The 18,732-nt window shown below is 40.1% G+C and overlaps 1 protein-coding gene across 3 annotated transcripts in view; it reads left to right on the forward strand.

Annotated features, from left to right (window-relative positions):
* The window catches only part of FAM81A (family with sequence similarity 81 member A), a 129,162-nt gene that overhangs the window by 95,377 nt on the left and 15,053 nt on the right, over nucleotides 1-18,732 (forward strand). For all 3 annotated transcript variants that reach the window (XM_082617105.1, XM_082617106.1, XM_082617104.1), the window contains exons 4-5: nucleotides 999-1,117; nucleotides 16,927-17,056. In XM_082617105.1, coding sequence (XP_082473231.1) covers nucleotides 999-1,117; nucleotides 16,927-17,056 — 249 coding nt within the window. The remainder of the gene's footprint in view (nucleotides 1-998; nucleotides 1,118-16,926; nucleotides 17,057-18,732) is intronic.

Genomic DNA, 18,732 nt, shown 5'->3' on the forward strand with positions numbered 1-18,732 from the left:
AAATATCAGTCATGTGCCACAAAGCAAACCACAATACATTCAAAAAATTAAATATATTACAGATCATATTTTTGATCATAAGCCAGTACAGTTAGAAATAAATAGTAAAAATGATAGGAAGAAAACTCCTTGAAAATGAAGAAATACAATTCTAAGTAATCTTTAGATATCTAGATATCCTTAGACCAAAGAGGAATTCAAAACTGAAATTAAACAATAAAAAAGAAAACACTTCACACACAACCCGTGGACACAGAAAATACTGTACTGAAAAGAAAATGTCTTCATTATTAAGGAAGAAATAGTTAAAATAAAGGAACTTGGTACTCATCTTTTAAAATAACAACAACAAAAAACAAAACAAAGAAAGCAAAAGAGAATAGATACTCAAGTTGCCATCAGGCAAATCGGAAATTTAAAAAAAATGGCTGAGGGCTTCCGTGGTGGCGCAGTGGTTGAGAGTCCGCCTGCCGATGCAGGGGACACGGGTTCGTGCCCCGGTCCGGGAAGATCCCACATGCCGCGGAGCAGCTGTGCCCGTGAGCCATGGCTGCTGAGCCTGCACGTCCGGAGCCTGTGCTCCGCAACGGGAGAGGCCACAACAGTGAGAGGCCCGCGTACCGCAAAAGAATAAATAAATAAATAAAATTCAAAAAATTTAAAAAGCACCCTGGAGCGGGGTAAGACCTCTGAACTGTGCTCCACGAGTCCAGACTTCTAGTCTCAGCTTTGCCTCTTCCTGCAGTGGGACCTCCATCAAGTCACCTGACACCTGAGTCTCAGTGTTTCTACTAGTAAATGCAGGGCCTTGGTCCAAGTGTCATCTCTGAGATCTCTCTTCTAAGCCCCTGGTTCTCCATGTATATCAGGTGACTCTTACAAAGGAGCCTCTTCTGAAAGGAGTTGAACATTCTTGGTTTTGCCAAAAGCGTAAAATGCTTCTGTGGCAGCATGTGAATTCCCGGATGACCCCGTTAGTGTTTTTGTGTGTTGCTCAGGTACTCCAGGAGCAGATCCGTGCCCGGGACAACATTAGCTATGGAACAAATTCTGCCTTAAAGACTCTGGAGCTGCGGCAGCTCTCCGGCCTGGGAGATCTCCGGGGACGAGTGGCCAGGTAGGTGGTCAGATGTTTGCGCCTCTGTGTATCAGGAGCGAGTTTCCATCGACTCCATTTTAGTGGGGAATATATTCATGGAGCCCCAGAGCAAATCCTTTGCTTCTTCTAGTACATCCCCTCCTTTGCCCATACAATGTAGCAGTGGCGGTTAGACCTTGTTTTGAGCAGCCCCTGCTTTCTTGTGCTTCTGTAGTTGGAGCTGGGTCTGCAGGAGTCGATGAGGGGAGCGCTCAGTTGACCTGAGTAATTTGCTAGGTTAACGTTATGTTTACTGAGCCCAATAATACACAGTTGGGACGTATAGTTTGTGTGTCTTTTTAAAATTTCACTTTTCTTGTCATTCATTTTTATTTTATTTTCTGGAAGTATTGGTCCATGGTAGATTGTACATTTGAAAAAGAGATCTTTCCCCTCAGGTAGGAGGAAGAGTGCTGTTCTAGGCACTCACTACTGAAAGGGTGCCCCATGGACCAGTAGCGTCCCTGTCACCTGGGAGCTTGCTGGAGGTGCACAATCTCTAAAACATTTGCAGGCCTCTTCTGCCCTCTCTTGCTGTTAAGGGTCAAGCACGAGTGTACACAGGAGCTGTGGAGATAATACGAGATTCAAATCATCCTGAGGCAAGAATGAAAGTGGCCTGCAAAGGGTAGGAGGGGGAAAAGGGGACCCACAGGATCCAAGGCCTCTTTGGGATGTTAGGGGGTATTTGTGCAGACAACACATGAAGGGCCCTGAATATTTGGCCTGTGTATTTGGGTCCACTGGATGAACATCTGTCTCACAGCAGAGGGCTCCTGGTTCTACTCTTGTGTGATTTTCTGTCCTCATCTGGGTGAACTCCAGTCTCAGTATGGCCCTTGGTGAGAAATACCCCGTTGACCCCCTTACCTCTCTCTGCCCTCGCACCGTACCTTTCAGCAGTAATCCACTGCTTGCTGTTCCCTGAATGGGCCATGCTCTCCTATATCTGTGCCTTTGCACATGCTGTTCTTGTACCTAGCATGCCTTTTCCCCTTCTTTTCTAACTTCTAGTCAGCCTTTAAAATTCAGCTTAAGTGTTGCCTCCTCCAGGAAGTCTTCCCAGGTACCCCACTCTCTTTTCTATTGAGTCTCTCTGTTGTCTGGGGGTGGGGTACTGCATCTTTTATTTTTGTACCCTCAGTGCATAGAACAGTCTCTGGAAAACAGTAGGTACTCAATAAATGTTTGTTTGGATGAATTAATGATTTGGAAAATCACTGTAATTGGACTGAGAAAACTTGAATCTTTTCTGTGGTGGTCAGCTGTAAAGAAACTCCAGCTCTGTTACACCTCTCAGAACTGTGAGGAGTTAAGGAGCTTCAGAGCTACAAGGAAGAGTAGGAACTTCAGGAGAACTTTGGAAATTTTCCTAGTCACTTGAGTTGCAGATGAAGATTAAGCGAGGTGATGTATGTAAGAGGCTTAGTGTGTGCATGGCATGGAGTGAATATAGAGCAAATGGGACCTATTATTATCTCAGGAGCAGCAGCAGTGAAATTATCCTCATAATACTGGTTCTAATTACAAACTTTTGGAATACTTTCAGGAATTTTACATTTTTCTTCTGCAGTTTCTTACTAACTTCTCTACCCAGCTTGTTCTTTCTCTGTAACAAATGCTTTTACTCCGAAACAATTTTTAAAAACGTGTTGGAAGCACCACATACTTTTGCTTTGTTTTGTGGCTATATTCATCTTTTTCCTGGAACGCTAATGAGACTTTGTTGAAACAAACTCACGTGAAATAAAAATTCCTTGGCAAAGTTTTGGTTTTCTTGCATTAATTATATCATGGTGTTGAAAGGGTATGAACTTTTACAGTGATAGTCTTAAATTACTAGGCTGCAATATTATTTCAGGTTTTATCTTATAGTGTTCATGGATCCACTGGTGAAGTAATTGATAGGAAACAGGTCCTGATTCCTCCCTGGAGATCCAGCTGGAAAGAGTAAAGGCAAATTCTCTATGGAGGTGACAGACACCCCTACCCCACTAAGCAGAACACACCCTAAACAGGACTGTCTCAGAGAGTTTCCTACCCCTCCCTAACGCAGAGCTCAGAGTTTAGCTTTCCTGTTCCTAACGAGACATTTGGTCCGTTATTTGGCTTATCATCTTCATTTGTCCAAGACTCAGTGGCTTCATCCACTTTCCTCTATGAGGTCTGTTTGGATGGTGTCAGAGCCTTAGAGGAGAAGTACCTATGTACTGAGGCAGGTGTGCAAGTTCCCTCAGGGTAAGCAAGTCCTGGTGTAAAGAAAAAAATAGATAAATTGGATATCATCAAGTTAAAATTTTTTGGCCATTATAAATAATGCTGTTTTGAACATTCACATACAAGTTTGTATGGTCATATGTTTTCATTTCTCTTGGATGTGTATACCTAGGAGTATAGTTGCTGAGTAATATGGTAACTCTGTATTTTACCCTTTGAGGAACAGAACAGCCAGACTGTTTTCCAAAGTGGCTGCACCATTTTATGTTGCCAGCAGCAGCGTATGAGTCTCTGGTTTCTACACATCCTCTTCCACACATGTTATATGTCTTTTTTTTTTTTTTTTTTTTTTTTTTTTTGTGGTACGCGGGCCTCTCACTGTCGTGGCCTCTCCCATTGCAGAGCATGGGCTCCGGACACGCAGGCTCAGCGGCCATGGCTCACGGGCCAGGCCGCTCCGCGGCACGTGGGATCCTCCCAGACCGGGGCACGAACCCGCGTCCCCTGCATCGGCAGGCGGACTCCCAACCACTGCAGCACCAGGGAAGCCCTATGTGTCTTTTTGATTATAGCCAAGCTAGTGAGTGTGAAGTGGCATCTTACTGTGGTTTTGATTTGCATTTCCCTAATAACTAAAGGTGGTGAGCATAATTTAATGTACTTATTGGTCATCTGTATATCTTCTCTGGAGAACTGTTTATTCAGATCCTTTGTCCCTTCTCAAATTGAGGTTTTGTTTTTTTTTTAATTACTGAGTTGTAGTAGTTCTTTATATAGTCTAGATACAATTCTCTTGTCAGATATCTAATTTGAAAAAATTTTCCCCCATTCTAAGGGTTTTCTTTTTATGTTCTTGATTGGGTCTGCTTGTTTTTTTTTTTTTTTTTTTTTTTGTGGTACACGGGCCTCTCACTGCTGTGGCCTCTCCCGTTGCGGAGCACAGGCTCTGGACGCGCAGGCTCAGCGGCCATGGCTCACGGGCCCAGCCGCTCCGCGGCTATGTGGGATCTTCCCAGACTGGGGCACGAACCCGTGTCCCCTGCATCAGCAGGTGGACTCCCAACCACTGTTGAGAGGCCACAACAGTGAGAGGCCCGCGTAACGCAAAACAAACAAACAAACAGAAAAACTAAAAATAGAACTACCATACGATCCAGCAATCCCACTACTGGGCATATACCCTGAGAAAACCATAATTCAAAAAGAGTCATGTACCACAATGTTCATTGCAGCTCTATTTACAATATCCAGGACATGGAAGCAACCTAAGTGTCCATCAACAGATGAATGGATAAAGAAGATGTGGCACATATATACAATGGAATATTACTCAGCCATAAAAAGAAACGAAATTGAGTTATTTGTAGTGAGGTGTATGGACCTAGAGACTGTCATACAGAGTGAAGTAAGTCAGAAAGAGAAAAACAAATACCGTATGCTAACACATATATATGGAATCTAAGAAAAAAAAAAAAGGTCATGAAGAACCTAGGGGCAAGATGGGAATAAAGACACAGACCTACTAGAGAATGGACTTGAGGATACGGGGGCGGGGAAGGGTAAGCTGGGACAAAGTGAGAGAGTGGCATGGACATGTATACACTAACCAAATGTAAAATAGATAGCTAGTGGGAAGCAGCCGCATAGCACAGGGAGATCAGCTCGGTGCTTTGTGACCACCTAGAGGGGTGGGATAGGGAAGGTGGGAGGGAGGGAGACGCAAGAGGAAGGAGATATGGGAACATAGGTATATGTATAACTGAGTCACTTTGTTATAAAGCAGAAACTAACACACCATTGTAAAGCAATTATACTCCAATAAAGATGTTTTTAAAAAAAAAAAACTGGATGTTTGGGGCTTCCCTGGAAGTCCAGTGGTTAAGACTTCGTTCTTCCACTGCAGGGGGCAGAGATTTGATCCCTGGTCAGGGAACTAAGATCCTGCATGACATGTGGCATGGCCAAAAAAAAAAAAAAAACTGGATGTTTTAGGTAGTATTTTGTAGCAATCCTGGATACCGATGCCCTCGGGCTTGTTTTTGTTGTTTGTTTGGTTAGTGACTTAGCTGGACTATTTTAGTCATGTCTGTTTCTCCTGCACTATGAGGCCTCTCATGTTAAGACTGATGTTGGTCCTCAGATGCTGCACAGTCAGTCTGTGATGATAGTGGTTTTACCAAAGCTCTCTGTGACCATCTCTTCCCCTCATATTTTATAAAGCTGCCTGCCTATGTTGGTGTCACATCCAAATCTTAGGTTCCACTGATTCCTGGCAGATTGCTCTACTGTTTTGTTTCTTTTTTTTTTTTTTTTTTTTGCTTACTTTTTTTCTTCTTTCCAAACATATGCTTTTAAATTATTTTTATTGTATTTTACACAACCTAGTATCCCCAATATAATTCTTTTTTAAAAAATTGACGACTAGTTGATTTACAGTATGCTAGTTTTAGGTGTACAGTACAGACAGTGATATAGATAGATAGATATAGATACAGATATAGATATATATTCTTTTTCAGATTCTTTTTCCTTATAGGTTATTACAAAATATTCAGTATAATTCCCTGTGCTGTATAATAGGTCCTTGTTGGTTATCTCTTTTATATATAGTAGTGTGTATATGTCATGTTCTGCTGTTTTTGACAATGTCCTGGGATGTAAATTTCTATGTAGTCTAATTCAATTAAATTATCGCCAGCACTTAAGGGCTTAATGATGTATACATACAATAATTATATATATAATAATTATTATAATATGGAAGGTGAGCAACTTAATGTTTTAAGTGTCATTGCCTTTTTTTTTCAACTTACATTGGCTTTATTGCTGTTGATTGAAAGAGATCAAGCTGGAACTAGAGATATTTCCTATGAATGTCATTCACTACAATTTAATAACTAGCAGAAAGCAAAACAAAGAAAACCCCAAAACCTAAAGCACTCTATCAGTGGTTATGCAGTGATAGGCACCTAGGAATTTAAGTTGATATAGTTGTAAGATGTGTTTTTATATCATGGAACCTCTTGATAATGCCAATATTTTGTTAGGCCATGGATAACACCCATGTTGGAGGCTTAGATTATGATACAGTCCCAAGGGAGTACATTCCAAGACTCCCAGTGGATGCCTGAAACAAAGGATAGCACTGAACCCTATATATACTATGTTTTTTCCTATACATACATCCCTATGATAAAGTTTAATTTATAAAGTAAGCAAAATAAGAGATTAACAATAATTAATAATAAAATAGAAAATTATAACAATTTACTATAACGAATGTTATGTGAATGTGGTCTCTCTCAAAATATCTTATTGTACTGTATTCACCTATGTAAGGTTGCAAGATTATAAAATGCCGATGTGAAGAGATAAAGTAAGGTGAATGACATAGGCATTATGTGCGTCATTGCCTTTTCAATGCCATATGCCACCATCTCATAAGCTGTAAGAGAAGATCTGCCTAAGCATGGTGCCCAAGTCATGTCTGTTGCTAGACCTTCGGGACTCTGTTCTGGACTCTGACCACCTCCCTGCCATCATTGATCAGACAGCCAAGTGACAGAGTCATTCTGCCACCTGATGGCCACAACCAAGAACTGTACCTGGGAGATAACAGCTGCCCAAAGACGCGAAAAGGGAAAGTTTGCAATGAGTGCATTATCGGTTCATCTATAGTATACTTCAGGATGAAACAGGACAACTGGTCAGATTCACTGCAAATTCTTGTTTAACTAAAGCAGCTGAGTCACACACGCAGCTATATTCAAGCTCCGAGGCTGCCTTTTATGAGTGTGTTTCTAGAAAAGAGAAGAATGATGTCTTTGATTCAATACTAGCTGAGAGTAATATTGCTTATCCTTTTTTCTTATATATATATATATATATCTATATATATATATATATATACTTGAAATAATTTTAAACTTATAGAAAACTTGCAAGATTTACCAATTGTTAGCACTTTACTTACTCTATCATTATTACAAGTAACTTACTCTATTATTCTTTTAAAAAGAAATTTTTTCCTGAAACATTTGAGAATACATTGTTATTAATCTAAGAAAACCACAGTTGATTTCACTGTGTATATTTCCTGATGGGAGGCTTTGGTATCACACCCTGTGTCCCTCCCTGCATCCCCTGCCTACCCTACCCTTGTACTTATAAAGGAACAGAAATGGTATATGCTTGTGATAAACAGTCAGAAATACTATGAAATACATGAAGTAGAAGAATGGAGGCTCACCAGCTCCTAGCTCTGTTTTACTTCTTAGAGGTAATTAATGTTAACAGTTTGGTATCTGTCCTTTTAGACTTTTCTCATACATAATTATAATTTATCACTACAGTAATGTAATGATTTGCAGTGTAATAATTACCTAACAGTGGGATTTTAATTTTACAAAGTATTCTACATGCTATTCTGCCACTTGTTTCTACATAACAATATACTGTGGGCCTCCTTCTAGTATGCACACAGATCTGGCATACTTTTTAATTGGATAGAGAGTATTCTGCTATATGTATGTACCATATTTGAATGTATTTAGCCACTCCTGTGTTAATGGAAATTTATGTAGTAGTATTTGTGTTTCCAAGTGAGACAAAATGTGAAAGCCAAGCTATAGCTAATGCAAATGTGTGAGCCATGAGCTTCAGGATCATTCTGAGACCTTTTCAAGTAACTTCTTCAAACATAGTCTGTCCCTTGAACAGCTTTGTAAAGATGGTGAACTGGTCTGATGTAGTGATACCTGACAGTTTCTAGCCAATAATCTTCTATTTGGATTGGAAAATAATGCCTTTCTGTAATATGTTAAAACCTCAGATTTCCCCAAATACGATTTAAATAATGATTTGCTTAAAAATTGTGAACTCAAAATTAAAAAGAAGGGTTTGTATTTGGTGGTGTTTTTAACCAGCATTTGTGGAGTGGGGATGACTTGTGAGGAGTAAATGAACTAATATATGTCATGTATCTTGTACAGTGCATGGTACGTAGTACTATTCCTTAGAGTCATTCATTTGCAAATATTTATTGAGCCCCTACTACATGCAAGGCAATGTGCTAGGCACTAGGGTTTTAGTGATGAAAAAGTCAGTTGTCCTTCTTCCTTAAATGTAGCTTATATTCTTTCTAGCAGGAGAGAGAGACATTAAATGAATTATTGCAAAATAATTATTTTATTTCACTTATGATTCTGATTTGTAGATTTGGGGGGCGTTCTGTAGAAATGATATCATCTACAAATAATGACAATTTAATTTCTTCTTTTCTGATCCTCATATCCTTAGTCTCTTTTTCTTGTCATCTTGTACAGGCTAAAATCTTCAATACAGTTAAGTAGAAATTGTGGTAGTGGGCATCTTTATCTGGTTTTCAGCTTTAATGAGAATACCTCCAGAGGTTTTCCATTTTGGGATGATAATCAGATTCAGTATGTTTTCTTACATTCCAAATTTACTAAGAATCTTTATAATTTGCATTGAGTTTTCTCAAATGTTTTTTGCATCTGTTCAAATCATCAGATAATTTTTCTCTCTTAATCTGTTAATGTAAATTTAGCAAGGTGGCTATATATATTAATGTACAAAGGTCAGTTTCCTTACTGTAAACTAATAGCAAACAACTAGAAAACATACTTAAAATGAAGATACCATTTAAAATAAAATCAGAGAATGTGTAATTATGCATAGATCTAACAAAAATTATTCAAGACTTCTTGAAAATTTTTTTAAATTTGATTAAGAAATAACGAGAGGGGCTTCCCTGGTGGCACAGTGGTTGAGAATCTGCCTGACAATGCAGGGGACACAGGTTCAATCCCTGGTCTGGGAAGATCCTACGTGCCGTGGAGCAGCTAAGCCCGTGCGCCACAGCTACTGAACCTGTGTGCCACAACTACTGAAGCCCACACGCCTAGAGCCCATGCTCCACAACAAGAGAAGCCACCACAGTGAGAAGCCCGCACACTGCAATGAAGAGTAGCCCCTGCGCACCGCAACTAGAGAAAGCCTGTGTGCAGCAACAAAGACCCAACGCAGCTAAAAATAAATAAATAAATTTATTTTTAAAAAAAGAAAAAAATAATAAGAAAACATTAGTAAATAGAAATGGGTATTATATTCAAGGGTAGGAAATCTTAATATCTTTAAAAGTATCAGTTTTCACAAATTAATTTTTAGAATCAATGGAATTCCAATTAGAATTCAGAGTTTTACAGAGAAACTTGATAAGATGATCCTAATGTTTTTATGTCAGGGTTAAGAGTAAAAAATATCCAGGACACTTCTGAAGATGACCAAGGAGGGGAGAATTGCCCTACCAGATGATAGCAAGACCTGTTATGAAACTACCGTAATTAAGATGGTATGTTGTTGGCTTAGGGATAGAGAAACTGAACAATGGAATAGGATAGAAAGTCCAGAAATCGAACCACACATGCCTGGGACTTTGGTATATGTGATAGATGGCACAGCAGATCAGTGGAGAAAGGAGGGATTGTTCTGTAGATGGAGCTAGAAAATTTATTATCCATATCAAAAAAGATCCTTTTTTTCCTGCCTCACACCAGGTACAAAATCCACTCCAGATGAGTAAAGGACTTAAATGCTAAACATAAGACTTAAAACTTTTAATAGAAGTATATAGATGGATATATTTTAGGCCAGCGGTCCCCAACCTTTTTGGCACCAGGGACCAGTTTTGTGGAAGACAGTTTTTCCACGGACCGGGGCGGAGGGGGGACGGTTTAGGGATGATTCAAGCACATTACATTTCTTGTGCACTTTATTTCTATTATTATTACATTGTAATGTATAATGAAATAATTATACAACTCACCATAATGCAGAATCAGTGGGAGCCCTGAGTTTGTTTTCCAGCAACTAGATGGTCCCATCTGGGGATGATGGGAGACAGTGACACCCGAAGTGTGTTGCTTATGTCTAGTCTACTCCATAATCTTGTTTTGGTTGCTGTCACTGCAGAAAACTCTGCAGGATGTTGGAAATGGAAGCAGGCTTTTCAGTGCTTTTGTGGCAATCTCAGGCTATTCCACTTTCACCTTAATCCAGACCATATGAAGTTGTCTCAGACATACTTTTAAGGCCACCGTCATTTGCAGTCTCAAGAAGTTGATCCTCTTCTGGCATGGACAAAGTCGCTTCACCTGGCTTATTCACAAATGGGTCGCGGATCCATTCCTTCCCAGTTTGGGGGTATTTTGTGGTTGGGAGGTAATGCTCAAACTCTTCTGAAAGCTGAGATAGGTGATCATGCACCAGCTGGGGTAAAGAAGGCCCTGGCTCAGTCGCTTTCAAAATCTCTGCTAATGTTTGAAACATGTCAAAAATCCTAACGTTCACTCGTCGCCCCCATTATTCCAGTTTGGCTTTGAATGCAGCCACTTTATCTGCCAACTTGAACACAGTTGTGGTTCTCCCCTGAAGTGACAGATTGAGTTCGCTGAGCAGGTTGAATATTTCTCACAAGTAAGCAAGTTTTGTGACCCATTCTGTGTCACTGAAATGTGCTGCCACTGGTGACTGTTTTTCTAAAATCTCTGGAGCGGCTCTCGTAACTCAAAAACTCTGGCCAGTGATCTACCCTTAGAAAGCCATCTCACTTCTGTGCATAAGAGAAGACGTCTGTGCCCTACGTCCATCTCCTCACAGAGCTGCGCGAACAGACGTGAGTTAAGGACATGTACTTTAATGTGGTTGATCATTTTAATCACATCCTGCAAAACGTTAAGTTCGGGTGACATTTTTCGGCTAGCCATCATTTCTCTATGGGTGACACAGTGTGTAGACTCACATTCAGAAGCGACCTCTTTGAGCTGAGTAGTGAAACCAGAAAGCTGTCCAGTCACGGCAGCCGCTCTGTCTTTGCATATACTGACACAAAATGACCAATTCAGTTTTCCTGATATGTAATCATTCAAAGACTCTAATAGTTCTGCAGCTGTGGTGTTGGTTGGCAACAAAAGTGCACATAACATATCCTCATGCACATCCTCCTGAAAAATGTATCGCACAAAAACAAGCATTGTTGCCTTGTTGTCAGCTTTGGTAGACTCGTCAACCTGGATTGCATACCATCGTGACTCATTAATCCTCTCTAACAGTTGTGCTTTAGTATCCTCTGCTGTTTCATCAGTTCGTCTAGTTATGGTGCTGCCGAAAGAGGAACACGTGCCACCTTCTGAACTGCAGCCTCTCCTAAAAGTTCACGACAAATGTCCTTAGCAGCAGGCAGGATCAACTCTTCAACAGTAGTAAAGGGCTTCTTAGCTTTAGCAATGCGGTTAGCCAATAAGAATGATGCTCTCAGTGATGATGTGCAGACACATTTGATGAAGTGGTGACCTTCAATAATTGCTTCTGTTCTTCGTGTTCATGTTTTTGTCTTTTGAAAAACTCCAAAGGCTTGTCTTTTAATGCAGGGTGCTTGGTCTCCATGTGGAGAAGCAGTTTGGAAGGTTTCGTGCCTTTGTTGGATAGCCAGTTGCCACGTATTATACAAAGCGGGCTTGGAGAATGTGAATCCCCTGTTGTGATGAACCCATAATTTAAGTAGGACTCTTGGTATTTTCTTTTAAATGCAGCTTTCTTTTTGTTGGCAGTCTTAGAGGCTTCTGCTGTCTCATCACTGGGTCTTTTCAAAGAAGCTCTGCAGCAGTGTTTGTTTATTACTCGTTTTGGCTAGGGTTAGCTTGTGGGCTTACCAAAACTGTGACTGAGATAAGTGCACAGTGTGGGAAAGAGGCGTGGATGGAGGTGGTAAATAAAATAATGGGCGGGCCACGCGTGGACTAAAATAAGTGTTGGATTCTGACTTAAAGCCTGCCACCAGATGCAGCTTTACAATTGAAGTACATCAACTCACTTGCCACTGTAAAGCCTGCCACCAGATGCAGCTTAATTGTCACTTACCACTCAGTAATAGGTTTTTTTTATATATATAAATTTATTTATTTATTTATTTTTGGCTGCGTTGGGTCCTCCTTGATGCGTGCAGGCTTTCTCTAGTTGCAACGAGCGGGGGCTACTCTTCATTGGGGTGCGTGGGCTTCTCATTGCTGTGGCTTCTCTTGTTGTGGAGCACAGGCTCTAGGCCCGCCGGCTCAGTAGTTGTGGCCCACGGGCTTAGTTGCTCCGCACGGGCTTCGTTACTCCGTGGCATGTGGGATCTTCCCGGACCAGGGCTCAAACCCGTGTCCCCTGCTTTGGCAGGCGGATTCTTAACCACTGCGCCACCAGGGAAGTCCCTATCTCTATTATTATTACATTGTAATATATAATGAAATAATTATATGACTCACCATAATGCAGAATCAGTGGGAGCCCTGAGTGTGTTTTCACTTGCCACTCCCTGATAGGGTTTTGATATGAGTCTACAAGCAGTTGATTTATTATGGTCTCTGTGTAGTCAAACCTCTCTGCTAACGATAATCTGTATTTGCAGCCACTCCCCAGCGCTAGCATCACCGCCTCAGCTCCATCTCAGATCATCAGGCATTAGATTCTCATAAGGAGCGCGCAGCCTAGATCCCTCACATGCGCAGTTCACAGTAGGGTTCGCGCTCCTATGAGAATCTAATGCCACCGCTGATCTGACAGGAGGCGGAGCTCAGGCGGTAATGCGAGCGATGCGGAGCGGCTGTAAATACAGATGAAGCTTCGCTCGCTCACCCGCCGCTCACCTTCTGCTGTGCAGCCTGGTTCCTACCAGGCCATGGACCAGTACTGGTCCGTGGCCCGGGGGTTGGGGGACCCCTGTTTTAGACCTTTAGGTAGCGGAGGATTTCTTATTGATATAAAAGGCATGGATGGATTTGATTATTTTAAAATTTAAAATGTTGCTCATCATTCTTAAAGAAGAAAATAAGAAGTTACAAATTGAGGAAGATATTGGATGGTAAAAGGTTAGTGTCAAGAATATATAAAGACCTCATACAAGTTAATAAGAATAATGCAAACAACCCAGTATAACAGTGGGTAAGAGACATGAACTGACATCTTACCAAAGAAGAAACACATATGGCCAATAAACCTGTGAAGAGATTCAACATCACTGGTTAATGTTGAAATGAAAATTTAAAAACATAACAATATATGCTTTTTTTTACACCCAGTTGATTGGCATCTGAAATATCTGACAATGCCAAGCATTAGAGAGGGTGCAGGTGCCTAGGATCTCTTACCCATTGCTAGTAGGAGTATAAATTAGTGGGGTCTGATATTACCTCCCAGTGTTGAACATACACATAGTCTGTGATCCATTAATTTCTGCCTGAGATACATGGTTGTACTTGTACCACAGGAGAGCATGTTCATAGCAGCATTGTTCACAATAGCAAAATCCCAAAATAACCCAAAGTGCCCATCAGTGGGAGTATGGACAAATAAATTGTAACAAACAGTAGAATGTTATTCTGTAGTTAAAATGAACAACTACAATGGCGTATAACAATATAGTTGAATCTTAGCAATAAGTGAAAACAATAAGTATCAAAATATTACATATGACATAATGGCTTTTTAGAAGTTGAATTCAACTAATGCACACATAACATACTTTCAAGAAATATATATATGTATGTATGTATGTATATATACACACACATGCATATGTGTGTGTATGTGTGCAATATAGTCTTAAAAGGAGAACAAGGGAATGATGACAGGATTCAGAATAGGAGCAGTTATTAAAAAATAATTAACTGAATGAAGTGAGCCATGCATGGACTAATGATGAGAACGTGTCATGGAACAAGGATTAAGAGATTAATGATAATCATAATAATAGTAATAGTAATAATAATAAATGTTTATTATAAGAAGTTCAGTAAAAGAGAAATATGGGGCATCCTGAAAGTGTGTACTTGCTGTACATGATCTACTCTGGGGGCTCCAGGAAGGCTTCCATAAGGAAGTGACTTGTGTGCTTAGCTTGAGGGATGAATAGTAACTAAGCAGGTGAAAAGGTCAGGGAAGAACACTGCAGACGGAGAGAACAGCCTGCATCAAGGCCTTGAAGTGGGAAGGAGTGACATAAGTTCAAAGCCCTGAAGTGTAATCAGTGTGGCTGAGGGCAGAGGAAAAAAGGGGACAGAATATAGGAGATGATGCAGGGAGGTAAGTGGGTTGGGACCAACTCTTTCTGAGCGTTTTAAAGGATTTTCGTTTTTATCCTAAAACAGGAAATTGTTCAAGGAATTTATACAGAATTTAATTAGTTTGATTTTTCTTTGCTCACACTTTTGTTTCTTTGGGGTTAATACCTAGATTGAAAGATACATAGAAATATATTCATGTTTCAAGATTTGGGGTATATACTGCCAAGTTGCCCTCAAGAAAGCCTATAAAATATACTTTTCCACCTACAGTGTGCGGTATAGCATGATTGTACAAATGCCAGCATGGAGCATTAAACATTAAAAAAGATTTCCAGTATAGAAGGATAGTGACATAATTGTTGCTTTGTGTCTATTTTATTATGAACATTGAAATTTAGAAAGTGCATATATGCAGTTTGTCAGATTGTGTTTTAAAATATTAAAAAATATTTTAGTCAATATTAAACATTTTTTTATCCTAATACTTTTTTTTTCTGTTACTTCCAAAAAGGACTGTAGCATTTTAGCCAAATGATTAAGCTAAACAAGTTGTTCAATTTAGAGAAAATGTGATTCAATACCAAGTAAGGACTCAAGAAGTTTGGAATAATTGAACTGGTAGTTTACTTTCTTCAGAGTCTACAAAACAATAAATTTTCCAAAATTTTTCTCAGTTTGCTCACTGTTGTTTCTTACGTCCTACTCCTTCTCTCTGGGTGTTCTTTTCTTCTTACTGAAGTGTATTATTTAATGACTTTTTCAGTATGGCTGTGTGGGTGATACATTTCTTAATCTTTGTATGTCTAAAACTGTCTTTATTTTGTACTTATTCTTGCATGATAGGTTGTTTCCGCTCAATCCTTAGAAGCTGTTTCTGCAACATCTTACGATATTTATTGTCTTCTGATATCTACTGTCTTCTGATATCAACTGTGTGCTGTCAATCTTACAGTCAGTCAAAAAAGTCATTTTGTCTTTAGTCTCTGGTAGCTTTAAAAATTTTTATCTTTATCATGGGTTATCTGAATTTCACCAGGCTCTGTTTATTTTTACTTATGCCGCTTTGTATTCATTGAATACTTTAAAACACATGTCTTTTTTCAGTTTTAGAAAGTTGTCAGCACTCACACCTCAAATATTGCTTTTTTGCCCTTCTCTCCATTTTTTCTTTTGGGACTTCTCAACCTCCCTTTGACTGATGTTAGCATCTCTTTATTTGTCCTCCATCTTTCTTAACTATTTTTTCATGTTTTGAATCTCTGTCTGTCTTTGCTGCATTCTGAGTGAGCTCCTTGCTACTATCTTCTAATTCACTGATTTTATCTTCAATCATGTCCAGTCATGTTTGTCAGCTCTATTAAGAAAACTGTTTAGCTTATTTCTAGGATTTCTTATTTTTTTCTCTTAACCCCTTATTCTTTTTTCATCTCTGCTTTTTAAAAAAATAGTTTAGAGTTCTCTTGATGGATGTTAATCTATCTTTGATTGTTGAGTACTTTAAACATTTGTATTTTAAGCTCATCTGATCCCAGGCCATACATGTGAGTTGAAGGAAACTGGCAGTAGTAAGAGTAGAGGCCACAGGAGTCTGGGCTCCTCTAATTAACTTATGCCTTTAGGACTGTTAAGCCTGACGTCTATATATCCCTTTCCCTCCAAGACGGAGTGCTGCCCATACGCCCACCTCTATGGCTTGGTGTTCATGATGGGCTGCCCAGATTGCATGGTCACTCAGTGACCCCTGCTTAGGCATGCCGTGTCTCCTGGAGCCCAGTAGCAAGCTGGCTCCTCCTTCTCAAAGCAGGAATGATTGTGTTGGAACAGGGCATGACTTTGCTCTCAATTCCTAGGGGGTCATTCTGTGACTCTGCTGTTAGGGTTTGACAGATAACCCAGCTTATCTGCCGCAGATACTTTGGGCACCTTTGGAACGGCCAAGTTGTAAGGCTCAAGGGCAGAGCAGCTGGGACCAGCTGTAGAGCCTTCTGCTCTGGACCACACTCAAAGCATACAGCCTTACAGGTGGTTTGGTAAAAGGTTAGGAATAGTACTTTCAAATGTAGTAGAAGTTGCCTCCAAAATCCAGAGAGGCCCCGAACCTGAGAGGGCGGAAGTGGTACTACAGAGCGACAGACTACATCTGGCTCACTGTGTAAGCTTTTGTAATTGGGCTCTCACTGCATATTCAGTTTTGTACTTGTGAGCATTGTAAAGACTTTGTTGCTTTGATGGTTACATCTCTAGTCTTATTAAGCAACATCCCTGTGGTTTAACTTAAAAACCATAATGAGAGCAGCTCCCCGAATTCATTCAGAACTCTGTTAAAAGGCATGTTTCATAGTGCAGTTTCTTCGAGTGGGGTCATGCGCTTTATAGTGTGTAAGGAAGCTTTAGCGCGTGTTTGAAGACTTTGATAAGAATTATCTTTGTCGTTTGCCCGGATAGATGTGACGCCAGCATAGCCAGACTCTCTGCTGAGCACAAAACGACCTATGAGGGGCTCCAGCACTTGAACAAAGAGCAGCAAGCTGCCAAGCTGATCTTGGAAACGAAAATCAAAGATGCAGAGGGACAGGTATGACCTGTTTCAGGTACCTTTTTGAAAGTGAGTATTTGTTCTTATCGAAGAATAACATGGTGTTGATTATTTCCTGCATGAGAAACTAGGTAGGGCACCCAGCATAAGCATCCCTTTTCTTCTTCCTCCTTCTGTTTCACTGGAGTGGCCCTTTGTAAGTATGCGACCAAAATGCCAAGATTTTTCAGTACAATCCTAATTTTAAAGATTCTTTCTCCTCATTCTTCAAACAATTAACATGTTCCAAAAATTCTAAATTATATCTCCAAAACTACTTCTTACACACATAAGTGATCAAAGCATTGTTTTACAGGGCACTCGTCCCAGTTGGGGTTCAGGAAATAGATACTTTATTCATGAGGCTTATGGACTACCTCATCACATAGTTTGTATGTGGGAAAAGATTAAAACAAAGCTAGAGAGTAGGCTGGCTAATAAATTTCAGAGTATTCCACCTTGCAATTCACAGATTAATTTCTCAAAGCAAAACTCTTGGCATTTCACAGTTTGTTTTTTGGCTTCTTAGAAGTTCCCCTTTGCCATAATGGGGCCTATCTTCTAGGACTTTCCCTACAGTGTCTGCCTTACTTGCTATTCTTCATTCAAAGAGAGACTGTTCAATAAAATGGGGTATCTAGTCAATTTACTGGGTTAAACATACTTGTGTGCTAGCTACCTCTGATAAGGATCTAAAGCTACTTATGTAAAAAATAGTTATTATAGAACCTTGAAAAAAAGAATAAAATGAAATAAGTCCAATAATTTTCTCTAAAGAAATGCGAGGACAGAATTATCAGATCAGAAAATAGATGCTAAGGAAATACTAAGCTTTCTAGTAGCCAAAATACTAAGCTTTCTAGTAAAAAAACATAGAAATCCATAAAAAGAGACATAATTTTTCTTTGCTTTGGATCTGATAAATACTTATTCCGTGAATCTCGAATTAAGGAACATTGAACATCAGAATTTTTGCAGAAAATAAAGGCATTTCATAAAGGGCTAGTTTTATATTATTCAATACATTTTAGTAAAAAGACAAGGGAAATGGATAGGTAGTGGGACAAAGGAGTGAGAGGGGTTATAGTTTAAAAATGATATATTCTGGTGACTTAACTTGATATGGAGGTAAATCTGGGACCTTGATGGAATTTGTAAGTGATAAGAAGTCCATTCTGTGATTAGCAACCACACATATGCCAGCAGGGGGAAGTAGTGCTCCTGGGCAGAAGCTGGGCTTGCTCATCAGAGACCTGTAGTTAAGTGCTCAGTGCATGATGAATATTTTGGCAGTGCTACTGGTCTTTCTTTTTTTTTGGCTGTGCCACGCAGCTTGTGGGATTTCAGTTCCCTGACCAGAGAATGAACCTGGGCCACGGCAGTGAAAGCCCAGAATCCTAACCACTAGGCCACCAGGGAATTCCTCTGGTCTTGATTTTTTTTTTTTTTTTTTTTTTTTTTTTTTTTTTGCGGTATGCAGGCCTCTCACTGTTGTGGCCTCTCCCGTTGGGGAGCACAGGCTCCGGACGCGCAGGCTCAGCAGCTGTGGCTCACAGGCCCAGCCGCTCCATGGCATGTGGGATCTTCCTGGACCGCGGCATGAACCCATGTCCCCTGCATCGGCAGGTGGACTCTTAACCACTGCGCCACCAGGGAAGCCCCTGGTCTTGATTTTT

Source organism: Mesoplodon mirus (genome assembly GCF_964341445.2).
Source record: "Mesoplodon mirus genome assembly, chromosome: 4".
NCBI classification, from domain to species: domain Eukaryota; kingdom Metazoa; phylum Chordata; class Mammalia; order Artiodactyla; family Ziphiidae; genus Mesoplodon; species Mesoplodon mirus.